The sequence below is a fragment of the Apaloderma vittatum genome, unplaced genomic scaffold, assembly GCF_000703405.1.
Source record: "Apaloderma vittatum isolate BGI_N311 unplaced genomic scaffold, ASM70340v1 scaffold7006, whole genome shotgun sequence".
NCBI classification, from domain to species: domain Eukaryota; kingdom Metazoa; phylum Chordata; class Aves; order Trogoniformes; family Trogonidae; genus Apaloderma; species Apaloderma vittatum.
Window position 1 is genome coordinate 41,238 of NW_009722228.1, and position 27,821 is coordinate 69,058.

The 27,821-nt window shown below is 42.2% G+C and overlaps 1 protein-coding gene across 1 annotated transcript in view; it reads right to left on the reverse strand.

Annotated features, from left to right (window-relative positions):
- The window catches only part of ZZEF1 (zinc finger, ZZ-type with EF-hand domain 1), a gene marked incomplete at its 5' end in the record, with an annotated part of 49,448 nt that extends 24,943 nt beyond the window's left edge, over window positions 1-24,505 (reverse strand). Inside the window, 26 exon segments of the mRNA XM_009871693.1 lie at window positions 792-871; window positions 2,407-2,647; window positions 2,994-3,142; window positions 3,927-4,128; window positions 4,750-4,831; window positions 5,426-5,592; window positions 6,250-6,360; window positions 6,447-6,568; window positions 7,528-7,687; window positions 8,294-8,408; window positions 8,857-8,927; window positions 9,211-9,344; window positions 10,127-10,296; window positions 10,630-10,730; window positions 11,253-11,468; window positions 12,627-12,738; window positions 13,275-13,423; window positions 14,465-14,556; window positions 15,500-15,598; window positions 16,604-16,782; window positions 17,327-17,443; window positions 18,851-19,061; window positions 20,137-20,336; window positions 21,613-21,784; window positions 22,657-22,851; window positions 24,361-24,505. Of these exon segments, the coding sequence (XP_009869995.1) occupies window positions 792-871; window positions 2,407-2,647; window positions 2,994-3,142; window positions 3,927-4,128; window positions 4,750-4,831; window positions 5,426-5,592; window positions 6,250-6,360; window positions 6,447-6,568; window positions 7,528-7,687; window positions 8,294-8,408; window positions 8,857-8,927; window positions 9,211-9,344; window positions 10,127-10,296; window positions 10,630-10,730; window positions 11,253-11,468; window positions 12,627-12,738; window positions 13,275-13,423; window positions 14,465-14,556; window positions 15,500-15,598; window positions 16,604-16,782; window positions 17,327-17,443; window positions 18,851-19,061; window positions 20,137-20,336; window positions 21,613-21,784; window positions 22,657-22,851; window positions 24,361-24,505 (3,792 nt within the window).
- Window positions 24,506-27,821: the final 3,316 nt, after the last annotated feature.

Consider the following 27,821-nt stretch of genomic DNA (forward strand, 5'->3'; position numbering starts at 1 on the left):
GCAAAACGGTGCCTGTCGTGCAGTGGGTACGATGCAATCATTCCTCTCCACACGCACCCGTGCGGTGACCTGCCAGGAATTCCTGCAGGCAGGAATGAGGAGGGAGGAGGTCGCCAGATACCAGACCAGTTAATCTGGCCAGGTCGTGTCTGAAGGGCTCACCGGAGGAGCAGAAAAGTGGGCCAGAGACCGAACGAGCTGTTCTCGAAGGCCACAGGTGTTAACATTTAGAATCTCCTGCAGGCTAGAAAAACCTAAATTAATTTTGGCTCTCTGCAGCCGCAGGTGATGACGCAGACACCGTTCACCAGGTTGTGAGCTGGTGATACCAGCTCTTGACAAAAGGCTTGTGCTGCAATGAAATTATCTGCAAAAGCCATACTCTGAACTGAAGCCAGTTACGTGCTTGTCAAACAAGCCATTATTTCCTTTTCTGTTAGCACCGCGCTACTGTGAAGACAGATTTCTTTCTATGCTATACCTCAAGAGAACTCCCAACTGCTATGTAAGAATCTTCCTCAGAAATGTACATTCTTGCAGAAAAATAACACAAAAATAACTGATTTTTGAGTCAAATTCAGTCCCAAATGCTCATGATGGTAGGAGGGCAGCGCAAGAATGCATTTAGAAGTTTAAGTTCAAAGTTCAGAATTAAATAAATGTTCTTCCTAAGTGAAAAGAGATGACGTAGAACCACTGAAGGAGAACATGATTCCAGTCTACTCCCTTAACATAGCACCGTAAAATATTAAGGTAAATGACATTATAGACATCCTCCTGAGTGATCTTACCATCCATATTCTAATTGAATCAGCCAGGGAATACACTTGTGCAAATTCATCACTCAAAGGCACCTTGCCTCCACTGTTGACTGGAAATGAGAGAGAGAAGAGTCCTGTTTATTTACTGCTCCGGTTTTACACAACACTTCACTAAAGTTACGCTAGGGCCTTTCCTTCAGCTCTTAGTCAATACTTGCAATTACACCTGTAAGAAAAACAATGCAAACGGCCAGCTTCCATATGCCTTAATTAGCTAAACTGCACCTTGATAGGGTTATTCGCAAAGTTAAATTATGAGTATCTTCCCTGCCTCTTCCCAAAAATTGATTCCTGCAGCCCCGGAAAATAAAAACCTCACCCTATACGTGCAAATACTAATGCAAACTGACACCAGAATATTCAAGAAATGCTCTATGGATTTGTTTTTCTTTTTCTCTTTTGTTTCCCGCTATGGATTTGGACTGGACTTTCAGAATCAAGTCACAAAATTTAACAAGACCTGACAACACAACTTCCATGAAAAACTGGCCTGACACTGACTACAGGGACAAAGATATTCCTATTCAGGGTCTTCCTTCTCCTATTCCCCTGTATTTTTTTTATTATTTTTTTCCTTCTTTTCAGCACCACTTGTACATACTTCACATGGCATAGGTCAACGTAGGTCCTGACATCAGTCTTCCCCAGCAAGACCAATAGCTGATGCCATTAAAATAACAGTAGGACAGGTATCTTAGGCACACGGTCGTATTTTCCTGAGCTACAACAGTTTTCAGTCTGACTCGGAGAACGAGCTCAGACACAGACAAAATTACTAAAGGCAAGAACCAATTCAGTCATCAAGTCAGTCTCCACGTCAATCTTTTTCCCCATAACTCTGCAGCTCCGCAGGTAAGCTGTTCGGCTTCAAAATTGTGACAGAAAGCGAAAGCCTAGAGTAAAAGCCTTCAAACCCAAGGAACACCTTTTTATCCAATACTTCAAACATGTCAATAAGCTTCATTGAAGGATGGCGCAAGTTAAAAAGTTGTTCGTTCTACCTACGGAAATTATATAAATTGTAATCTAACGGGTATTCTATAAGTTAAAAGCAAAAAATTACCCTTTCTTCTTCAAAAAGATACAGAATTAATTTTAGATAAATATACATTTTGAGGATGTTATGGTTAGTTTCCACACTACAACGTTCTGGGAGGTAATCCACACCTCCTGCAACCCCCACATTTAAAGACATACATAAATTGGTTTTTTGTTTTTTTGAAAAGGTAGACTGAGAGTGGAAAATTATAGATGAACCTCTAATCACTGGGAGCCACATTGTTCTGAATTAAAACCCCCGAGGACATCACTCTCTCTTTGGGTACCTCCTTAGAAGGTTTAGTAGCTTACAATGGTTATTAATTTTTGGACAGAGCTCTGAAGATAAAAGCATATATCAATACAAAATAAGCACTCTGGAGATAAGGCTGACCTAGTCTACCTAAATGAGGATTTCTTTGTATAGATTTTCTTTAATTGTCACACTAAACTGGTTTTTTTTCTAAGTTTATAAACTGAACTGTAAGATAGCCTTTTAAAAAACTTTTAAGTCTTCATTATTAAGATAGTCTAATATTAGAGTTACCATATTTTTGAAGCTTCTCATATAAATCTGGAGTGAGATACACCATAGCAGCAAATGTTGAGTTCACAGCTTGATCAACAGTAGAACCAGCAACTATATCTGTCTTTGGGGTCTGTTTTTTACATGCCTGTATGAGTCCTTTGAAAAGTTCAGATTTTTGCCCACTGAAGTCCTGGGCAGGATCTGATTTTGCAAAGTCGATAAGAAAGTTACGGCAGTCATCTGGGTGAGAGCTCCTAGCCTGGAAAGCATGGGAGAAAACATTAATATTAATCTGAAGAACTGTGACAGCTCGTTTCTACAATTAATTTAACTTGGAGTTTATCTACTGCAGCTGAGCGACCCGATCTCTGGAAAGGTGCAGGGAGGGTGAATTACAGCATCTGAAGCTCCCTTCCAACCACTTCATGAAAACAAAAACTAGTAAAGGGCTTTTTCTCCTGGATATTTGAATTAAACAGCGCAAGTGATGACAACCACAGCACAACAGCACACGCTTAAAGACTTATCAACTAATTAAGCCCGAACCGAACGGTGTGATGCGCAGAGATTTCACGCCAATGAGACGACAGCAGCGACGTAGGTACCTCTTTTTTATCTCGGTGGAGTCTACTGCTTTGAGCGGCTCCCGGGAGCGCCTCGGGACACATCTGATGCCTGAACACGGGTTTCCACAGAGGGGAATTAAGAACTGAGGAGACTTTCAAAGGAGGCAAGTCTGCTTCACTACCTAGCTCTGCAAGAAATCCAGACCAGACGCTTTGGTTACCAAATATTTGTGTTCATCTTTACAGATCGATGAAAATTATAAATGTCAGATATCCAATAGGGAAAAAATTAATAAATAACGTAATGCAGATAGACTGAACTGATAATTTAACAACATTCTCTAGCTTCTGTTTCTCTATGTGGTGCACAAAACTAAAGTATCCTTTAAAGTTAGCATTAATATCTTATAGTGACAGCACGTTACATTACGGAAAGTCTTTAATTGAAACACTTTTGCTCTACTTAAAATCATAGAAATACCCTGATTCACACGAGAGTCTAAAAGCTTCTTCTCCTACTAAAGACATAATAGTTTGTTACAGGAAAGCATGTTCATATTAAGAAAAGAAGAAAATATTCTAAAATAACAACACTACAGTTAGTTCCCTAAATTCACAGGTACCTGTACTAATTTTCCAAGATAAGTACTGACCACCTGATACCAGCAAGAACTCTTTAACCTTGTTTAACTTCTCCAAAGTGGTGAATTAATTCAGATTTAGGAAGCCAGATGGAAGTGTTCTGGTTTGGAAATTAAAGACTAAACAACTCTCTCTTCTTTGTTTCTTGGGTTTTTTTTCCTCTTATGGCACCCATCTCATAATTCTGCATTTGGCTCATCTTCAGAGACCCAAACCCTCAGCATTCTTAACTTCTGGAACAGGCCGAACTTAGTTTGCGAATTCAAATTTTAAATCAACGCCTCCTCTTTACAGGGTGTCGCGACTTCTGGAGCCCTTCGAGGCACTCACCTCGCAGCGATTTCAGCGCCATACTTCGGGAAGCCAAGCGCCCCATCAACCGGGAGACAAGAAGCTGTAAATCCAAGCCCCAAGAAACGGCAACATCTGGCAGGCCGTAAGCAGTGACGGAAAACTTGTAGCCCCACTCATTATTACTGCTGTCAGAGTGAAAGAGAAACTGCAGCCGTGGGCCAGCCTTAAAGGTCACTTTCTACAGAGCAACAAAACAGTCATTTTGCCAAATGTACATGACAGGAAGACGTTTCAGGGTAATGAATTCCCTTCAGCAACTCTGGCTTTTCAGTATCACATTCTGTCCGTAACAATTTCCCCCACCACCAGCACGAGGAACCCACAACACCAAGCAGGTAAAACTGCTTTTCAGTGGCTGAACGAGAGATTTACAGGGGATTGTGCTTTAAGAAGTCGGAGTTGTAAAACAACGGAGAAGCATCCCCGTGAAGCAGGTGCCCCTGAAGGAAGAGCAGCGCTGCAGGGAGCCCCACGCTTGTCCCACCACGTAAAAAACCGCAAGGGCAGAGCATCAACAAGTACCTTCTGCCCATGCAGTTACGCCTGATTTCATTTTGACAGACGGCCCCTTTGATAGCAGCAACAAAGAGGGGTTCGTTTCTCATTTGTTCCTTTTATTTGCATCATTGCATACTCTGCTGCACCTCCAGTCACCCCCCTCCTCCAATCACCGAGAGGGAATAAGGCACACGCGCGGGGAAACACACATCCTTTCAGGCGACAGGTTTGCCGCAAGAATCACAAGAATTTCCTACGATTGGAATATAATCCCTCAGTTCAGAAGTTTAAAGGTGCTCACCTTCGGCCACTTCTCAGTGCCAACCTTTGTATCGTAACGAGTTTTTGCCCCTCTGGCATCAGTAAACTCCAGGTAATCATACCTGTGAAAATGGCAATTTATTACTTCCAAATTCATTGGTTAAGCTGTGGGGGGAATACGTTTGCTTTTGGATTTTTCACAAGTGCGTACCCCTGTCACATCTTCTGAACCTCACCTGCACTGCTTGACGCCGCTGCTGAGGAATTTACGTCACGTTTGAACACAACAGGCCCAGCAAACACAGACCTGCTTTCCTGCAGAACTTTCCCAACCATTCAGAACTGCTAACAGGCACTAATTTTAACATCTGGCAATTAAACAGTAGCCTGATACGTTACCAAGAGAAACGAAGCAGATAGTTTTGCCTAACGAGGGCGAAATAAATATCAAAAGCACCAGCTGTGGTGGTCACAGCAAGGTGACAAAACAGATGGAGGCCAAAGGAAGCAGAATTTGTACGAACACCACACCTGTACGTTTGCCAGGAGCTTTCAGCATGAGAAGTCACTCAAAACACACGTTGTATGTGACACAGGACAAGGAAGAAAACGAAACGGCATGCTTGGAGTGAAGGAAGTATTCCTCACACCTTGAAACACGAATCGGCCCTCCGCAAACAGATACTAGAAGCGAACACGGCGCAAGGCTCAATTACCTCCTTTCAGTTTCACATTTTTCATCAAATTCCACCTCAAAGTAAGTTGCCCCATGACACAGGAAGACTGAGACCTCATGGCAATTATTTTCATAGTTATGAGGCGACTCCATTGTCCACGTTCGCAACACTACAGGCTGCTCTTGCTGCCAGCTTTCCATTTCCATCTGGAGAACAAAAAGGTTACTTTTGAGACACAAATACAAAGCATTTTAAAAAAAAAAATAAATAAACCCCACCACACTGTATTTGTGTCTACACCCTCAAGTTGCCAGATGTATATATAAATTGGCATTTAAAAGGCTACAGCATTGATTTACACCTGAACTAGTTAGAAAGACCCCCTTGATAGTCATGGTAAGCACTTCCTAAAGCAAAATTCCTCTTTTCTACTGGGGGAGGAGAAAGTCTCACCTCCGAAGTGCCTACAAGCAATAACAAAAAGAGAATGACCAATACAGATTTAAATATCTACACTACAGACATACAGACGTATTTACAGCACCACAAGCAACGAAGCTATAAAAGTTAAGCATACGCTGGTTTTAGTTTATTTTCCTCTTCACCCTCAGAATTCCTCCTTCCCATCTACCTTCTAGGCTTCTCATTCCAGTTGCTGTTTCTGGTCACTTCACTCATCTTCCACAGAACAGAGAGATATTTCTAGTTCTTCACTCAACATTTCATTACACATCCCAATTTTAAAAGCTCTCCAGCTCCTTTCAGAAGGTTCACCACTAGAACCAGCCGAATTTTCTATGTCTTTTTTTATAATCTTGCTTTTGTGTCACCGTTATTTCATAGTGCCTGTATCTTTAAGTTACCTTATGAGGTTCACTACAAAGGTTTTTCAGTGGTTCTATCAAAGTGCTGAATTCCTGTAGCAGAGTACAGTACGGAATGTCTAAAGTGCAAAAATCCAACAAGAAGATGACCTAGGAGAAAACACAGGTCTCATGAAAACACCCGTAACCGGAGCCACGCTGCCCGGGAATAGTACAAACCCCCGACGTTCACTTACCAGCTGACGAGTTGCCATAGCAAAGACAGAGTTACTTATTTTTTCTACTATTGTTTTGCCACTATATTGAGATAAAAGTGACTGCAAAATCGTTCTGATATTTGACAGGAACTGGCCCACATCTAAAGAGAAAAAAAACCCTTAATAGCCTTAAGGATTTGCGACCACAACTCGCTTTATCAAACGCTCGAGCGCACGGCGCCGTGCGCAAGAAGAAAAGGCAGCAGGAAAGGCACCTGCTGCCCCACGGCAGTGACACTCGACAGCAAAAACAGCTCAGAGAAGTTCTCTGTGATATTTCTATTGCAGAAACAAGTCAGGCTTATCAATGATATTACAAAAAAGATGAGTGATGAGTAATTGGATCAAACACTAAGATAGTTTCAACAACCTCAGTGCACCCAGCAGCCTCCCTACGCAACTAAGTAACGCTGCTTACAACTAACAAGTGAGGCTAGTAAATTTTAGCTACAGTCTTACACCATTTTTACACCCAGGATAGCAACATAACAAACTTATACATGCATGAATTATAAAAATATGAGGCAATTCTACATATGATTACACATCTGTTAAGTACTTGGCCCAATTAACTACTCAATGCAGAGCTGTGGCACTCAAGAGAGAAACCCACTGCCAAAAAAACCAAACCCACCCAAACCACCGTAGCAAAACACCCCTTAGCAAGAAGAAAGGAATTTACTTCTATCACAGACACCTAGGAAAATACATATCATCACACAGGAGCTTAGCAAAGTAAGGGACATCTAAAGAAACTAAAAGGTTCACACGGAAGTCCGTAACTGTTTGTTGTTTAGGAATTTTTCATTATCTTATGCCCCAAACTTATGGAAATGTTTTCTGAAGATTCTCCCAAAACAGAATTATAGCCATACCGGTAACATTAAGTTGCTCAATATGCCCACAAATTCGTTCCTCAAGAGATTAGAAAAGCTATGACAGTTAGGACTATGCCTCAGGCAACCACTGGTGAACTCTTGTTACACAGCAATTAGCAAAATCACATTTTAAAGCCCTGTATCACACCACATGCAATTCAATATTCAACCCCAGCACTTACAGTTTTTAAGTATTTCTACTGCAAGATCCTTGGCTGAATTATCGCCACCTTTAAGTTGCAGGTAGCACCATGAAAGGAGGCTGCCTTGAACGGACCAGAATAAGGAAGACAAGACTGTGCCACTCTCTTGCTGTGCGACATCCAGCATCATCATTTCACACTGAAAAACAAAGAACGTAACAAAAGGACACCCTATTCTGCTGCAGAATGACATGTAATACGTACTGAGGAAATGGACATCATCATCATCGTCCTCATCCCACTCATCCCACAAAAAAGATTACACACAACTGACAAGCAGCACAGAAGGCCGTGAAGTAACTGATGTATTCTGTTTTGATAAATCACAGCTTTAAGTAGGAACAGCTCCATATGAGTCACTCTGCGTTCTCAGCACATTTTTCCTGCCTCTGCAAACCACCCTCCTCCATACACACCTCCCGCAGTGGCACCATCAGCTCTGACCTCTCCATACAGTCGATTACTTCTGGTTCCTCACGTTGATGGGGTGCCACAAAGTCTTTTCAATGCTACAGGAAAATAGCCCATCTTATACGTTACTTACTCTCCTGTTATGAAATGTTAATGCTTAAAGGAAAATACTTCAGCTGGTTGGGAAAACTAATCCTGCAGACTTGGAACGGCCACAAACAGCTCTATCCTGAGGGACAGGAAAGCCAGTGCTTTAGCACCCATCTCAGCTTGTGCTTCAGGGCAGACAAAAATCACAGCAAGGTAAGAAAAGGAGCAGTGCAAAGACAGTTACCTCTCTTGCCGCCACTACCAGAAGAGTCTCCATGACCGATAACACTTCACTTATGTCAAAATTTGCAGAGGCTCCTTTCTCTGGTAACAACAGGAGTCCGCCTGGATCTTGATCGCTACAAAACAAAGATCTTCTCACTAACCACCAACAAGCAGCACAGTTCCAAACCGCAAATGTTGTTATCCTTGTGATAAATCTGTAGAGATCCTACCCTATAATTACTGTGAAAATCAAAAGAGTCGGTGTTCTGATGACTCCAGATTGACTAAATCAATACCCACCATCGCCATGGACAAATAATCACTTTAAAAAATTGCAAGATAGCCTCGGAAAAGCCTAAGAGCATTATACCATGATTTCAGCACCAACCTTGGACAACGTTTTACATAGCTATTCAGTGAATAAACATATTAAGTAGTAGTATTCTCCTTCCTAAAGCAAAGTCAGTTGATTATCTCGGAGAATTATTTTCCAGGGAATAACATTTCTAAAAAGGATTAGATATGACCTCATCAGCAGATGTGAGGTATCTGCCAACTATTTTCAACTTCAGGACCCCTTACCTGAAGTGGGTACACAAGGATCTGAAGGCAAGATGTACAGATTGCTTATGTTCTTGCTCTGTGATGTTTTTCTAGAAAAGGAAAGAGACTTATTTTTATGATATTTCATGTTTCCCTCCTCTGTGAGAAAGAGTTCTAATTTCTGCATTCTACTATTCCTTTCTGGTAAGAAGAGTTAGCTCCTTTCTTTGGATAAACTGCAGAGAGAGATGAGAGAGAGAGTAAGAAGAGGCAAAGACGTTTTTTACTTTAATTGGACAAAATATCAAATTGTTGACAAGAACACAGATTTGTCCACTTTTCTGCATAAAGAAAGCAGGTACTAAACAACCAATTTCTCATTTAATGGTTTACCATCATGGTGAAGAGCTGGTGTCTCCTGGTCTGTCTATCTGGGAAAAAGATTGCTGCTCCACTGAGTAAAGTGTTCTTAACTTCCTCCTTTAGCGTTTTCATCGGCATGAAGTTGCTGTCCCCCGTATCCACCACTGCTCATGCAAAAAGGAAACAAAACCACACATTCAAATTAAGACTCCATCTAAAAGTTGGAGGAATAACTAAATTAAATGTGTTATTTCACACAACTTCCAGTTCTTTGCAATTGTGTTACACAGGACAGAAAGTGGGAGAAAACTTTCTGACTTGTAGAAAGAAAGATTTTTCTGAGGATATATTTATTTGTCGAGCAAATGAATTCTAGGAACTTGACAACTATCAAAGCTAACAAAGTTTTCAAAATGTGACAAGATTCTGCGTAAAACTGGTTTATCTTCAGCCTCCTTTTCAGGAGACTATTAGGTAATTTATAAAAATATTACACGTGAATAAAGAGGGTGCCATCCTACTTCCAGTCAAATCTAATGTGTAACTCCCATTCTCTTCACTGGCTCCAGAATCTTACCCTTTTTTCTGGAAATGCTACAGGCTCCTTGTGAGATCATTTATATGAAATATCAGAAATAAATAAAGTCCAGTAACGTTATGGTTAAAGGATCACATTCTTGGCCGGTTCAAGAAGGTGACACGTTTAAAACAAGTTTCCTGTTGCAGCTCTTTCCAGACCACACGTTGTCAGAAAGTTTCTAAAACCACTTCATATGACCAAAGAAAGCTTCGCTGTCAAACTAATAAGCACACACTGACCTGAAGAAGAAACAAAGGAACAGTAGCTTGGCCGCTGGGAATAAATCTCTCTTTCCAGATTGTAACTACCTTAACACACTTGTAAGCCAGAAGAGACAAAACAGTTAATGTATTCAATATAAATTACCTTCACACAAATGTCTGTAAAGCTCTTCTGCAGCTTCTGTGTGACTAGAGGTCTTGCTCTGAGAAGTTTCTTGAGGTTTAGCAGTTTTATTGTCTCCAGTAAGCACAGTGAAGCAGCTCTGGAGAAGCTGCAATAGCAGTGTTTGAGCAAAGATACATTCTTCCCTTGGGCTGTAAGAAAGCATAAAATAGAAGCAAAATCTAGAAAGGGAGCTCTTTTCCACCCAACAGGTAATTCCAGGGAAGTCACTCTCTCAAATGGGTAACAAACACAGAACAGAGCACCCATAGCTGGAAGAAAGTATAGCTCCCAGCTAAATTCATCTACATCTCAAGCTTCTACATAACATCATAGTTAAAGCCCCATATGGTGGCGGCAGGAAAATGTTATTTATGTAAATGACGTAGTTCAGGAAGAAAAAACCGCTGCGACTAACCTAAGCACACTTTATTTATGCACACACAGGGATTAGTGCCCCACCACACAGTAAAGAAGTGACTTACTTCCGGTGAAGTTTGTTGTAAAAATTCCAGAACAGCTGCAAATCAAGGCCGGTGAAATCTAAAAATGACTTGTATTTTAATCCACTCTCCTTCTGTTGAACCTTAAAAAGGTAAGGAAAATACAGGATTGGTAAATTAACTCTATACAGAACACATGATGAAAAGTAAATCCCTGAGCGCTGGCTTAAAGCAGCCTCACTTCCTATAAATTTGCAATAATGTGAATTCCAGTAAAAGTTCTTTCACAGATATTCCAGTGTCTAAGTGGCACCGTAACAGTGAACCTTTCCTTCCACAGAGCAAGTAATCAGGACCCTCTCTCCTCTTTCTAGATGTCCAGTCCCCCATCCCTGTCTTCCACCACCGAAAGACTTCACAACCTCTACCTCTTCACCTCATTCGATTGCAGCTCCTTCACCCAGCACTGTAACCTTGTGTGGAAAAAGGGTTCTTAACTCCCTTCCGGATGCAAAATGAGCACATTCCTGGTCAACTTCAACCACCACGCACGCAACGCTATTTTTTGGAAACCATTTTTTTCTATATAGTGTGGTTTTAACAGTTGCTAGTATCTAGTACCAAGACTTTAAGAACACTTAAGAAGAACTAAGAAGTCAAAATACCAGGTCCTGTGCCAGCTGCTGGATGAAATGAAGCGTCTTGAGGAGAAGAGTTGTGCCACAAACTGTATCGTCATCGGTTTTCCTGCACTGCAAGCAGTTCATGCTCCTGTTGGGCTCATCCCGCATTGGTCGGAGATACCCAAGAACATTCAGACCTTGAACTCCAAGACGTTCGGCTGTGTCTTGTCTTGTGCACAAGAACTTTATCATCAAGTACTAGAAGGACAGAAAAAAAGGCACAAGATTTGGGCTTTGGCTTTTATTTAAAAATAAAAGGTTGGCAGGGCAAGACCTATCCCTTGAAATCAGCTCCACAAGTTTAAGACACTGAGCCTGCGACTCAGGCTAAGCTTGAGCTCTCCCCACGTCCAAAAAAGTCACAGTGACGGTTCCATGACCTCCACAAGCATCTCAAAAGTTTGTTCATTCACAATCAGTTCCATTCATTCTGCACATTTTGTCCTTGGCTCTATAGCAACAGCATTTTTGCAGGTCAGAAAGAAATTATCAGCTGCCTTTAAAAGCAAGCAGAGGATCAACACGTAGTATTTAAAACATATTTTTATGCAATCTGTCCCCAGTGAGATACCGAATGCAAAGCTGAAGGGAACAGCAAGTTGTGTCACCCAAAGGTTCTAAGTAACTCCTCACACGCGTTAGTGTCGGGGAGTAAGAGTTACTCAGACAGCGGCAGAAGGTCTTGGCAAGCAGTGACGATTTTAGAAAAATCCTCGGTTGACTTTTAACCATGCCACCACTTCTGCTCATTTCCACAGCACAAAAAAGGACAGGGAACAACATGGCAGCTGAATTCACAAACAAGAAGAATGCAGGGTCTGCAAAGCAAAGTTCTTTATGTTAAGCACTAGAAATCAAGCCCTGTATTCTGCCACTCTTAACAGAGAGAAGTCCCACATTGCGCAAGGAAATCACGCTAACTGATGGAACTGCTTACTGATTGTTTGTCCCTGAAAACAAGGGCTGAAGAACCTGACTCTGAATGAATAAATGCTCTAACTACGCAGTAGTCAATTCTTCTAGATATTAGAAGAAATCAACAATCAAGTAATTCCTTTTAGAAATATTTCTTCATGATAAAACCAATAGTCTGCACATTGTCACCTAATTTAGCACTAAACTTGACCCTGAAGCACCATTTAACCACAGCCAGGGATCTGCGCATACAGAGAAAAACAATAAAACTCAAGAGGATGAAAGTCAAACCATCCATTTAACTAGAAGCCCCTTGAGACTTTTACCTCTACTCTCCCCGCACCAGACAGAGTTATGTTTATTTGACGGGCATTACGAAAAAGCACAGAGAGGAGCCTCCGCTCCCCGCGACTGGCCCAAGGGATTTTCATGGTTTCTTACCTGGGAAACCCTGCATCGCTGCATTTTGACATCAACCTCATCCCACTCTTCTTCCACTTCAAACCAGCCAATGGGATCATCATCTCCCAAATCATCACTCGAACAACTGCTTCTACATAAGAAAGAACATAACAAACTTTGTAAGGGCAAAGTTTTTAAAAAAACAAAAGTGAAAAGCTGTCGATAGGCTACCAGAGTCTTTTTTGCATGTTATGCCTATAAAGATGAAGACAACAGAAACTTTCACATATCCAAAAACTCTAGCACATGAAAGGTAAGAAAATTAAGGAAATCCTTTTAGTTGCCTGGTCCTTAACTGCCCCTCACTCCTAAGGAACAGTTTTGGGAAAGTAATTTAATAGAGACTAATTAACATATGATCTTCCTATAAATTCTTTCTGTTACCAGCAATCCACACCTCAAGCAGAAAGCTCATTACATGCCTTTTAAAGAGGTTGAGGACAACAGATTTATACAGATTTCCTCAAACACAACAAACTGAGGCTCACTGATATTGAACAAGCAACAACAAAACGACGCAGGATTGAGTCATTTGGAACATCTCTCCGTAGTCCAAGTGACATTGCAGAAAAGATCTAATACAACATTTCTTTTCCAGGTATTCATTGCAAAAAAATCCACCCGTACCTGGTTTTTAAAAATTGTTTGAATTCCCGCAGCTTCCATTTGTCATAGCTTTCAAATCTTTTGAAGTGTTCCTCTGCGTGGAACTTCTCCGAAGGACTATTATAAGCAAAGACCAACCCGCACTGGGCTCCAATGGCACCTCTTCGGACCTCAAAGAACAAAGCCGGAGCAACAGATTAAAAAAAAAAATTACAATAAGAGAAGGTGTTTCTTTCCCAGAAAAAAGGTTCTGGAAAGCAAATATACTGATGGCAGAAATACTGACACTACTGATCTCTAGAATTGTACGTTCTACTTAAAGAAAAACAGAACACATTTAGAGAAATGTTCTGAAAGCTTTTGCAACTCACCAAAGCAGGGTTAATATTTGCTACCTTCATCGCCCTGCTAGCACCCTAACATCAACTACACTCCACATATTAATTCTCATTCTAATTTTGTATACTTTTTGAACTTAAAAAAAAAGCCAAACAAAACTAAAATTATGTCTCTGAATATCACTACGCTGCAAAACGGCTCGGCTACCTCTGCGGCTCCATTTAGAATTTATCTGCCAGAGGTCCACCCACATTTAATTCTTTTACTTTGAAATTTACATCCTTGTTTCAGGAATTAAACTACTGCTGGCCATAAATAAATAAATAAATAGATGCAGCTGCAGAAATTTCACAGAAGTTTTGTCTTAGTCATGAGATTTAAGCAGAAGATCTTGCTTTTAAACCAGGTAAAAGTTACAGGAAGTATTCAAATTATAGCTATGTCTCCAAAAAGAATTTCAAAGACCCTCCAGGTAACGTGAATTCATGTGTTATAATATCTTGAAATTTGCTATTGACAGTTGAAAAGTTATTTTAAGTATAGGTATATAATCATACAAATAAATCCATACTCTTTAGAGGGAAATCATACACTTAAGGCTCATGGGGCTGAGTATATTACAAGATACAGACAAAAGCAGTAGAAAATAAATGTCTTTACTACATATCTGTGGTACTCCGAAACAATTTAAGACCTCCATTTCCTTAAGTTCCCCGTGAGTTACATAAAAATAAAACCCCAAAGTAACACTTCCGCATGACTAATGTAAAATTTCAGTTCATACACAAAAAAATCACATAAAACTCTAATCCAACTCTAGCACTGGGGGGAAGCAAGCCTTTTACTTGGAAAAAAACAGAGAAACTACCTACCTTTATTCTAATTTGTGTCACTTGAAATGAAGATTCGGTTCCAGTAGAAAGAATGATACTGGCTCTGGTCTTCCCAGTTTCAGTAAGAAAACCTAAAGCAGCAGGGGGAATGGAGTGAGGCAGGAGGACTGCTCGGGCAAGCTGTTTCAAAGAGAATACTAAGACTGTAGATTAAAAGGAGGTAAAGAGCCCCCACTATGCTCTTCTAGTGACATTAGGAAACGTTTCCAAACCAAAGAGCAAAAGACAAGTCAAAAAATGACTAGAATTAAATGTTCCCACAGGTGTCTCCAGCCACTGCAGTTCCTACGGCTATTTCATGAGTGTTTCCCCCTTAAAGTTTGCCCAAAACTCCTAAATATTCCTCTGCCTTAATGCTCTGAAGACAATCAATAAAATAACTACAAAAAAACCCGCTCAAGCAATAAACACAAGCGAAAGAAGAGGTAAAATGGCCATTTAGAACGGGCCTGATTTTCTCCCCAAACAGCTTTAACTTACCCACAGCACTGCACAAAGGTAATTTAGGAAAAAAAAAAAAAAGATTAGGTTGCATTTCACTTAAAAAAGAGGTCAAAGAACGCAAATCTCTTTCTTTAGGTCGTATCTAGCACATAAAAACATTGCGTTGAGGAAGGCAGGCTTTAAAGGAGAATTAATAGTTATGTGCAGCCCGTGAAAATTCCAGGGATTTCTACCATAGCTCTCCATCAATATTTGGGAAACAAGTGAACGATTCACGACTTCAACTCACAAAATTTGCTCTAATACAGTTTTCTCTACAACAGCTCATTGCTCACTTCCATGCAGAATATCAGTAACCTTCCCCAAAAGCCAATTTTAGGTTTGTTCTGTCAATAAACTGGCTTCTGTTTTACAACAAGGTGGATTTCTCAGAATTTACGTGTTGTCTGGGTTTGGTTTTTAACTGTAAAACTGTTGAGTAGTACCAAATACATACGCTACAGCACCACAGCCTTCTTAAACACCCTTATTTCTGGTTGAATATTCTGGATTTTAAGTCCAGGTTCTTACCATCTCCAGTCCATGGCTCTACAAGGAGGTTTTCAGGCCCTGATTTATCTTCTTTTCCCTTCACATCACATGCTTGCAAAGTCAGTCGCAACGGTTTTCCTAAGTAAAAAAAATCAAAACGTTTCTCAAAGTTCTAAAATAGTCTATTTTCGGTTTGAAGTTCTTCACACAGAAAACAAATTTTTTTAAAAAAAGACATCACTATGAGATTCTTTACCATTGTCGGGCAAAAATGGTGGAAGAAACTGAAGTATAATAGATACATCAGTGAAAAACAGCTCAAGTTTTAGAAACAGACAGAAGGACAATGAAAATCACGAAAACTAACGTTCCTTCAACTGTGTGCGCGCTTCAGAATCCACAACACATGAAATACCACTCTGGTCTCGTAAAAAGCAGCAGCTACTCTGGGAAAAACAAAGTAATTTTCAAAATTTTTCAAACTAAATAGCGCCATTATAATTATTTTATAAGTAAGGTATTCTTTGGCACAAGCCAAGAAGTCCTGATAAAAAGGCAAACGGGGGGGAAAAATTCTTCATGAGCGATTAATGATAATCTCAGAAGCCGACATCTGAGAAAAATACAGATTTATCAAACAAATACAGCCGACACAGCAAAATCTTACTGTTTTCTGTCAGGCCATGTGCAGCTTTACACTTACAGTAAACTCAGATCAATTTAGAAGTGAAAATAAAAGAACTGTAAGTAGATGCTAATGACATTCCATTCAAAACACGTTTAAAATTTGCGCGTGTCTCCAAGAGAGACCACGGAGGCTACACGTGTAAAGAGGTGTGTTATTGGAAAAATAAAAATACTTGATGTCATTTGCCTTTTACACAACATAAACCCTCTCCCCATCTTGATATTGGGGCCACTGTCTGCAAAGAGTTTTCTCCCTCGAGGTGATGCCACCTGGTTCGGTCCTCGGATCACAGGAAGCTTTCAGGACCCTTCAGCCTCAGAGGCTGCATCTTGGTACGAGCTGATAATTTCATAATCTCGTATAGTTGGAAACCCCAGAAAAAGGACAAATAAAACAACTCAGCCATATAATGTCTTAAGCACGTGGTGGAGAGGATTCAACAAGTGTTGATTTACCGTATTTATACAGCAGGTTCTGTCTAACTGTTGCCATGGAAGCGATAAGGGATGAAGCTTTGTAGGGAGTGTCCAGGTGATCAGTGATCGTACACAGGGAACTCAGCACTTTGGCAACACTCCCTCTCGCTAAGGCAAAGGCCAAGAGCGTAAGTTCAACCTCTGGAGTAGTACAACAGCTGGGAAGGGGAAAAAGAAAAAAAAATCGCAGCATGAAAAGCAAACTAGGGACACTTTGGTTTTAAATAAAGACAAAGAACGCTCACATGGGGAAAAAAAAAGAAATCTGAAGTGTCTGTTTCTTAATCATAGAATCATGGAACAATTCAGGTTGGAAAACACCCTTGGGATCATCGAGTCCAACCACTGACCCTACACTACAAGTTCACCCCTAAACCACATCACCCAACACCACACCTGAACGACACTTGAACACATCCAGGGATGGCGACTCAACCCCCTCCCCGGGCAGTCTGTTCCAGGGTCTGACACTCTTGCCATGAAGAATTTCTTCCTAATGTCCAGCCTAAACCTGCCCTCTTGCAACTTGCAACCATTCCCCCTGGTTCTGTCCCTAATTCCCTGTGAGAAGAGACCAGCTGAATGCCTTTGAATTCTTCAGCTACTAAAAGAAGAGCAGGTGGGTAGAAATGAGGTATGTTTGCTGTACAAATTCTTCTACACCGTTTTCCACTACATTAAAATATGTCAAGACGATCTCACCTTGTTATTCTTATAAGGAAGCTATCGACTTCTTCCAAAACATTTGGAGATAAAAAGCTCGAGAAATCCGTAGAGCCCGGTGTTAGGGATAGAGGTGGCATGTGTTGCAGTGCTTTCCTAGTAAAAGGGACAGAATGTAACATCAGAAAAACAGACAGAACCAGGAGACGGCCGTCTAAAATGAACCAGACATTTGAATCTTCATGCTTTTTGTAAGATTCTGAACGCACAAAATCTATTTACACAGACAACCCGCTCAAAAGATAAAGCCAGTATTGCATTCTAGGCAGGGAAAGTTCAACGACTGCCAGGTGATCTTGAACCTCAGCCTCCTAATCTCAGACAGAGTGAGATAAATAAATCGAGGGGTTCTGAATTAAATCTGTGACAGCATGATAAATAGCTTAGCGCCCGAGCACTGCTTAGTTCTGTAATTGAGGAACAGCCCGTTAATAAAGGGAAAATTGCTTTTAAGTTCTTTCAGAACCGTTGCAGAAACTAAGGGAGAAACTTCTTAGCTTGGACGAGAGTTTTTGTTTGATTTCCTAAGACAATGTAATAACCCCTGAAAGAAAGAATTCTTAAGTAGCTCCATCAAAGTCATTCTATCTAACATTAAAGTTGGAGTTTTCACTTGAGAATTCCAAACACTGAATTTGTAATTCCCAAATGTATATTTTTAGATGAGACTTGCCCTTCATAACTTTTTCAGGCTTCATTAGCTCAGGATCCATGAGAGATTTCTAACAAATATCTAAACTGTAGCAAGACTGAAGGCTCTCAGTTTGAGCAAAGCTTGGAACTATGAACCTTCCCCGGAGGTAAGCATGTAGAAAGTTATCTAAACTTTAAAGAGGTTTCATAGATGACACAAATTAAGGCCAGGCTTAATGGACTTTACCCTGGAGCACTCATTAATCTAATGACGGCAGCGCTCTTAAGCGGTGGCATCGTGCTAACTAAGCTCTATAAAAGCTGACGTGGGCGTGCAGCGATTTTTATTAGGATTTCAATCCTTCAAGTCATCGAGCAGAAGGGTTTGGCAGGCAAACAAGGAAATGTTACACAGAAAAGGGCCAGTCACCGCAAACAAACATCTCACAGAGATACTGCACAGACCTGACGACATCCCAGCATAACGTGCCAGAGGGCACTGCACGAGGACAAATTTGTTGAAAATTAAGCCTAATTAGCCTCTCTCCATAAGGGAAAGAATTATTTACAATCAATAAGTGAAGAAAAATGATTTATTTTAGGCTTCTGAAATGCATCACGAGCCAAAGGATAGCTAAAAACTGTATTTTCGACCACCCATTCAGCCATGGCTTCACAACTAGATTAGATACGACAGCTAGGAGAATTACACTGGTTCCCCTATGCACAAGAGAGAAATATCAAAATTTAAAGAGCATGACAGCTAAAAAGACGTTTAAACACCTTAGTGGAGGGAGTGGTAACCAGTTACTCAGGGTAGGTGAGTTCACTAAAGGCAGAAGTCACACCCCGAGGAATTTTGGTACTTACTGAGTGTTTTGTAAGATGGTGTGAACGAACGCTGGATTTGTCTCCATGGAAGCCGTTACCAGGGAGGTGAGCAGAGACCAGTACCAGATGGCCGAAGCATCGCACACCGAGACGCCCACCTTCTTCACTCGCTGGTAACCGACGGCCCTGAGCCCGTGGATCCTGGTGTCACAGCCATCACTAAGGCAACGCTTGATGTTTATCTGTACATCTGTCGAAAGACAAAACAGAATACTTTTCCCCTCCCGTTCCTTCCGCTGGCTTGCGTCCAAGAAGAACCAAAAATTTCAAAACGATAATTACCACAAAATCTCTTAGAAAAATGGCAGCAAGAGTAACAGTACTCCTACACACAGATAACTGCACCAATGCATTTCTTCACTGTGCAGCCCGCGATTTGGAAAATTTAGCCTTTGAATGGCCTATGTGATCTGTTACTACATGGCTAGAAATTAGGAAAAAAGAGGCAAAAACCTTCTAAGTGGAAAACAGATCATGGATTATTCCACTCGTACCTTTTTATCTACATAGGAAGGATCTTGGGAGCGGTGGTGGAGAAGATAGGGATAAAGAGTAAAGCTTAAAAGCAAATTTAAGTTATGTATAAAATTTTCACATAAGCTCTTGACCATTTTGCACAGCTAACGTCTTGCTGGTCACTTGTGAGGAACAACATCCTCACTGCCCGGTTCTGCGGTAGTAGAAGTTCAGCTCAGTGAAAAGCACTGATTTGAACTAAAGGGACAAAATTTCCGAAGCCACAGAATCCATCTTCGGAAGGAGCAGCCTTCCTCAGATTGATTCCAACACAGCACCCACAGATCTACCAGGCTTAAAAATAACACTGCTTAAAAATCCTTAGCATCAAACCTGCTTTACAAAAATCATCTGATCAACTTCAGAGTTTTGCTATCCAAAACCAAGTAATAATAAAAAAGTAGTTGCACAGAAGCAGATTTTTTTGCTAGATTAACTCTTATCCAACATATGTTTGCATGTATCAAGCACAGAAATTATGAGACTGCCCAGTGCCTTCAAATTGAGAGGCTAAAGCCACATCTTTACTCATTCGAGCCCTTCAACCCTTCGCCCAGGCTAGAGAGACGACATGAGAAAGACTCAGAGGTTAGAAATTAAACTACGATTAAAACAATTTCTGTGACCCGAGGATGACGTCAAAAGTTCCTGCTCTAACGCCTGACAGCTCACCACTCTCAGATCTACCCAACCTTCCGCCTTCGAAAAAGCAGCAGAACAACACAACGACGGGATCTTGATTGACTCACACATCTGACTAATGTTAGCGTTTTCCAACAGTGTTACGTAGCCAGTGATATTGCTTGGAATGTGAACGTCTCGGACCTCCTGAAGACTGCTGGCATTCCTTCCCACCGCCACCGTCACCTGCTGTGGCATGTAACTCTGGTCGTTAGCTGCCACCGCAATGGACAGGTGTCTCAAAACAACATCTGGTTTCATCTTTAATCTGCAAAGGAAAGGAGACAGAACAGTTCTTGCAATGAGAAGATCAGTCAAGCTTTTAGCTGAGCTTCACTCCGCTTCCACTTCTACGAACATAAATAAATCCCCTGGAAATTACGGAATGCCTCACAGCCGTTACCAACCCCATACGGTGGTGGACCAGTTAGAAAACATGGAACTGACTTAACAGTCAGTCACCTCTGACAGAGAATCTGTCAAATTTTCTATTGTTCCGCTTTTCAACTGAGAATTCATCCCTCAAGAATAAAAACGTACTGTCAACAGTAACTCAAATGAGATCGGAGGGGTTACAAGGGTGGCTTCTATGAGAAGGTGCCAGAGGTTTCCCTCCCTGGCTGCAGGATGGACCCACCGCTGGCCAAGGCCGAGCCCAGCAGCTGTGGTGGTAGCACCTCTGGGGTAACCCATTTAAGAAGGGGGAAAAAAAGTCACCCCACAATTGCAGCTGGAGAGAGGAGGGAGAACACGCGAGAGAAGCGATCTGCAGACACCAGGTCAGTGGAGGAGGAGGGGAAGGAGACATTCCAGGTGCTGGGGCGGAGATTCCCCTGCAGCCTGTGGTGAAGCCCGTGGTGAGGCAGGCTGTGCCCCTGCAGCCCATGGAGGACCCCACACCAGAGCAGGTGGGTGCCTGAAGGAGGCGGTGACCCCATGGGAAGCCCAGGCTTGAGCAGGCTCCTGGCATGCAGAGAGGATCCCACGCTGCTGCAGGTTTGCCGGCAGGACCTGTGACCCCACAGGGGACCCAGGCGGGAGCAGTCGGGTCGTGAAGGGCTGCGCCCCATGGGAGGGACCCACGCTGGAGTGGTTTGTGAAGAACTGCAGCCTGTGGGAAGGACTCATGTTGGGGATGTTCATGGGATGTTCACGGAGAACTGTCTCCTATAGAGGGGACCCCACACTGGAGCAGGGGAAGAGTGTGAGGAGTCCTCCCCCTGAGGGAGAGGCGGGGAGAAGGTGTTTTTAAGATTTGGTTTTATTTATCATTAAACTACTCCAACTTGATTGGTAATAAATTAAACTCATTTCCCCAAGTCATGTCTGTTTTGCCCATGACAGGAATTCGTGGATGATCTCCCCAACCTTATTTTGAGCCATGAGCCTTTTGTTATATTTTCTGTCCCTGTTCAGCTGAGGAGGGGGGTGACAGAGCAGCTTTGGTGGGTACCCAGTGCCCAGCCGAGGTCAATCGAGCACAACACCCCACTAATGCAGACCTAAGGCCTAAGGACCCCAAACCTCAGCTGCAAGTGGCTCACCGTATCCAGTGTGAGCGAGCGCTCCCATCCGACTGCCAGAAGGACGTCGTTTCGCCGTTTGTCATCTTGTCAATGTCAGCAGAATTGGATGAGGTTTCGATGTGAGTGTAGCACTTCGTGACAGACTTCAGTTTGTCTGACTCTTGATTGCCATTCAAGTCACCGGGGTATTCTGCAACGAAAAGAAATCACTCCTAACATTCTTCTTCTGCTTGTTCGGAGAATTGTTAGGCTTTTGTAATAAATATCTCATCTAAATTAACTTGTTGGCACAGAAACTAGAAGACAGCAAAGTTTAATTTCAAATTAAATGCAATAATTTCAGTCTACCACTTGCAGTATGAAAGCATCCATTTTGCCTGGAGTTCAATGGCCTTTATCTCCTCCTTTCATTACTGGCCTCATCAGTGCTTTATTATTATTATGCCAAAATACAAACAGATGCGAGGAAAAAGTAAAACACAATGGAGAAAACCTCAATTCAGCTATTCTACGGGAAGGACAAAGCAGACTGTTTCCCCAAGCAACTTGATCTATTTCAGCACAAGTGCAGAGATCTGAAAATATAAAGTCAAGCTGTGTGGAAAAGGTCCCATCCCTCTAGGGAGACCACCAGGACAATCGCACCTGAAACACAGTACAGGATTCACTACATCCTCCCCAAAACAATAAATTCTTTTTAATGCTGAACAGTCAACTTCAGAAAACATTCACCTTTACATGGAAGCTAAGTTTCTAGCAACTAGGAGAGATATTTGACTGAACAGAGAGTATCACAAATTAATAATCACCATTCCGAAACAGATCAGGAGAAAGATGAGAAATACCCCACCGTGCTACTCAGAGTGCTAGGTAGTGAGGAAATCAATGCATGTTCCTCAGAAAATCAACAAAATAACCCCAGAAGCATGCAGATCAGCTTCATCGAAAGTCATGCCCGTTAAAGATTAAACAGTGAAGAAAGCTTTTTATTTTATCCATAATCTCTTCTTCAAGCTATGGTTACACTACTACCCCTGAAAGAAAGATAAATACATTACATACCTCTCTCTTTGAGGAGAAGTCGATCTAAAGAATCCTTCAGCACAGAAGAGCGCATGGTGCAGATGTTGTTGAAGTACTCCAGCACCGGGTACGGGATGGCAGTACTAGAAATCCGATTCCGGTGCAAGAATCTCAGTATCATTGAAGCATGAAGACCAAGACGCTCTTTCGATTCGGAAAATATATCAATAAAACCTAGAAAGTGACATTATTTCCATGTTTGTTACAACATCTTGTTACTAGGTAAACGCAAGTTAAGCCTGGGAGCCTGGACTGGAGCTACATTCCACCGTATGAAGCAGCTGAAGCAGGACCATGACAAGTGCAGGCAAATATTCATAGAACCATAGAACAATTCAGGTTGGAAAAGACCCTTGGGATCATCGAGTCCAACCATTGACCCGACACTACAAGGTCACCCCTAAACCATATCACCCAGCACCCCATCTGAACAACACTTGAACACATCCAGGGATTTTTGCCAGTTATTTAAAATGGGTTCAAAACATCTAACCAAAACCTTCACTCTTATGCTTATTTTGCTGTCTCAAAAGTTCCAAACCCTTAGCTTTGATATCTAAAGGAAGCCATCGCTGCTACACCACTGGCTACTGAGCTGATCTGCTCGCTTTGGCACTGTGGATTCCTCCCCAGGAGGTGCCTAATGCTTTCCCAACAGCAGGAAATTTCAGCTCCTGAGCAGCAGTACTCTGAATCACAGTGCTGTTAGATGCACTGAACACTACCCTGTAAGTACTCTCCTCTGATTTATCTGTCAGCCACTTCTAACCCCTCTTGTCTGATCCTCTAAGGCAAATCCCCTTTAGCCACTTAGCATCAAAAGCTTGGAAGGAAAGCCAGTAACTGATACTTATCCCAGAAATCAAATTCTGGAACCTGAATGCTTTCCAAACTATATGCTATAAAATGTGAATCATGTCTTAGAAGGATTTCAAACGCTAAGTATCAAAATAATAATGACCTCATCGCTCTCTACAACTGCCTGACAGGATGGTGTGAAGAGGCTGGTGCTGGTCTCTTCTCACAGGTAATGAGCGATAGAACAAGAGGGAATGGCTGCAAATTGCGACAGGGAGGTTTAGACTGGACGTTAGGAAAAATTTTTCAAGGCAAGAGCAGTCAGCCCTTGGCACAGGCTGCCCAGGGAGGTGGCTGAGTCCTCACCCCTGGAGGTGCTTAAAGGTCGTTTAGATGTGGGGTTGGGAGAGATGGGTTAGAGATGAGCTTTGTAGAGTAGGGCTCATGGTCAGACTTGATCCCAAGGGTCTTTTCCAACCTGAATGCTTCTATGATACTAATAACAACGTGTATGACTCATCTGAAACAGACCCAGTGGAGGATTTATCCCTCCAGCTACCAAGTACAAAGCTGCATTAGCCAGGTCCTCACCAAAATTTTGCAAGGAACTGTCTGCGAGATGAAGCAACCAAGGGTAAGAAGCTCCCCAGTCACACAGAGAAGAAAATATTGGTCATTCATGAAAGGAAGTCAACTGGAAACAATTAAGGGAAATTTTTAATTGACAGCAGCTTCACTGGTTTGATACTAGAGAAGTGAGAATGACCTGGAGGATGGTTTTGATAAGATTAGGACAAGCAACACTACTAAAGCAATTTATTGAAGCAGCATCCCTTACACAGGGCAGGCCACGGAAAACCATTTGTTCTGTCCCTGCTCTCATACCTGGAACCAGCGAACAAGCTTGCAGTTGCCTGATCACATGGCTAAGCTCCCCTTGAAGATTAGCTCCACTCGAATTCTTGAGAGCCTCCAGCATATTCTCCACATCTACGGTGCCATCTCCTTCAGCATCGAACTGCGCAAAGGCCTGAGGAGGAACAAAAAGAATGAAAACTTATTTCAGTGCACTTACTTCAAGCGGAAATTCAAGGTGTTTCCCAGAAACCACAGCAGTAAACATTAGAACATCACTAAAGAAAAATCAAAAGAATCCGTTTTCTGTAGTATTGAACTGATGACACCAGGAGAAGAGCGTGGCTGGAAATCGCAGCCTTTAGCGAGTTTTAAGGCGCTGCCTTCCTGCAAAAGTCAACTGCACGTCAGCAGCACCCCTGAACCAGCAGCACCCAGCCACGCCACCCGTCACCCCTCGCTGCTGCGACCGCCTCGCACTGCACCCGCTCAAATTCTTCCAGGCAGTACAGATTTTTCTTTAAGAAAGCGTCCTTAGAACCAGAATATTTTTTTAAAACTTGTTTTTCCCTCCATGTACCATCCTCCTACGCAAAACACCGGTTTAACACAGTTTGTCAAAGTGGTTGTAAAAACAGTGGAAAGAGTTAGAAAAGATGTTTTTTCTCGTTGTAGCGAACCATTGCCAGCTTTATTAACTTTGACCTTAATATAAATTTTTTATATTAAATTTGTGGTGAGCATGTATAAAAAGTAACTCGCAGAGCTATGTATTTTACATCTTTGCACTAATAAAAGTACGAGACGTTTTTCTTCAGCTAAGCCTATAAATCAGAACCAAGCTCATAAACATAAATTTTAAGTAGCCACTCCTGAGAACTCTTGATACAGTGACACACCACTATTAAAAAAACCACCAAACCAACCTTATATTTTCACAATCATGTTTAATTTTGACATAAACTCATTTTGAGCGTACCCTAAAAAGAAATGCAATATTTCAGGAGCATCCACTTTTTTATACAAACAGGGAACGTGCTCAGAAAAGCTCTTTCCTTACAAGCAAGACCTCACGCTCCCAGCGCTGAACTCAGTTTTCCAAGTTCAGGCCCAAAGCCGAGCGAATTTGGCTGCTAAGGAGAGGTCACCTCACACGTGTCGGACAGAGGGAAGAAATCACCGCTGCTCGGGAGGAAGCCCAGGCTTCAATCTCTTGGTTTGCTACCCGATTATCAAACCTGACGTGCCACTAAAGGCGCTCTCCTGGAGAGAAATAATCCAAAATGGTCGGATCAAAATAACCTGCCAATTAACCGTGACATAATTACACCGCTTAAATGAGAGCAAAGTCCACAGGAGAGAACTGAAATGCCCTCATCTGGCTGACTGACACTCCTATGTTGCGGCGCAGCGCTGCATTTTAGTTATAGCAGTTTTATAAACTCCTGCTACACACACAGCCGAGCCCACAGATTCTCTTTGGCTGGAAGAGACCTTGGAGATCATCGAGTCCAACCTTTAACCCAGCACCACCAGGTCACCACTACAGCATGTCCCTGAGCACCAGATCAACACACTGTTCCCTAACGATGATTTTTAAACACGTCCTATGGTCTCAGGAGACTGCACTGACCCCAGAAGTCTAAAACTGGTTTTGACAGTTAAATAGAACTTTTATTTGACACAAAACGTACACAACTTCCACTGCTCAGGCAAGCTGTCCCGTGCAATGCTGGGATAACCAAAAAAAGAAGATATCGGTAGGCAAACCTGTCCTTGGATCTCTCGAGTTGTGTTTGTGACTGGGACATCGACACAAATGCAGCTGCATTCTGCTCCTAAATAAAAACGTTAAATCCACACACTTCCTACCCAGAAGGATCTTAAAAGAAACACCTCTGCTGGGAAACGGTGGCTGAGGTGATGGCTACGGAACAGGGCATATGGAAGAAACACCCCCTCAGCTCACAGGCAGCTCGGGACGGGCAGCACGGCAGAGCAGCACGGCAGAGTATCCAACGCGTGACTTAGGAAAAGTGTATTTCATTCTTTGCCCTCGCTAGAGCTGCAGCATTATTGTTTCCAGCAAAAGCAGGATACATAGCTGCTGAAACACTAATGGAATTTAAAAAAAAAAAAAGAAAAAAAAAAGGATTCAGAGGTTCAGTTTACCCAGAAAATAGATTTTGCATCTAAACAGAGGTTCATTTTGCCCGCAAAGCATTCAAAGCATGTGCTCGCAAGCCTCATGCTGAGAACAGAAAAACTTATTGGGCAGATTCTATAAACATTTAAAAGTGAAACCCATTGACCTGCCGCTCACAAACTAACTTCTCCTTGGCGTAAAATACACCCCAGAAATATAAAACGCTACAGCCCATGGGCTAGTGTCAGTTATAGAAACAACGGCATCAAGGTTTCCCTCACAACTCCCAACATCTCAACTTCACAGGACAGATGCGACACGACCACACCTCCGGACCGTTGACAAATCCTTTGACAAGTTTTTTGCCCCCATTTCTGAGAGGTAGAAAAAACCAGAACCAACACAAACCAACTGTATTCCTCATACAGAGGCTGATGGGCAATACAGACAATCCTCAAAATACCTGCGGAGCCCGCGAAGTTCAGCTGTTTGTATTAACAGGAAGAATGCTGATGTACTTGTTTCACTCTTACTGTCCTTACAAATGAAGAAGTGTCCTTTATTGGTAAAGGAATTGGAAATGGAGTTTTAGCAAGCTCCTTTAAACACTGTGGGAAAACATACCCCAGGAACAAACTCTTCCCAGAGTCCAGGAGTCTTGTTAACGCGTCAGCCCTGATCTCAAGGAGATTTAACGGTTTGCCAAGTTATTCTGCTACTCAGGAGCAACACAAAGGCAGAAGGAAGTCACTGGTGAGACTCGGGAACTGCACGCAGCAAGGAATTCAGACACAACAGCTTTCTCACCAGAGTGTGGCATTCCCAGCAGGGCATTCCACTGCATGTGAAATCCCAGCTAGAGAGGAAAGCTCAGGCTTCGATGTTCTAGATAAGCCTTCCCACGGCAGAGAGAAAAGTGCACTCTCCTCTGCCATTACAACTTCACCTTAAGACCATCCCTCTGCGGAAGGGGAGCTCTGTCACTCTGCTTTCTCATAGGTTTCCCAAAACTCTTCCTTTACAACAGGTAACGGAAGAGCAACAAGATCCGTGATAACTTCACTGCTGGTTTTGAAAGGCAACAATAGAATTGAGCCTGGTGAACTCCGACTTGCTGGGACTACTAAGAAGTATCTGTGGGGAATTACTTGCACAGGATTTCCAACCTGCAGCTGCGCCAGCGGAGGCAAGAACAGGAATGTCGCTGTCAATAACCACTTTATCCAAAAGTGGCTGCTGAAAAAAAGCAAACCCCAAATCCCGGTATCTGTGCGGTGACTTTTTAACCTCCCTGCGGAACCCTCCGGGCCTGGCCTCGCCCCAGTGACCAGGAAGGTCGCGCCAA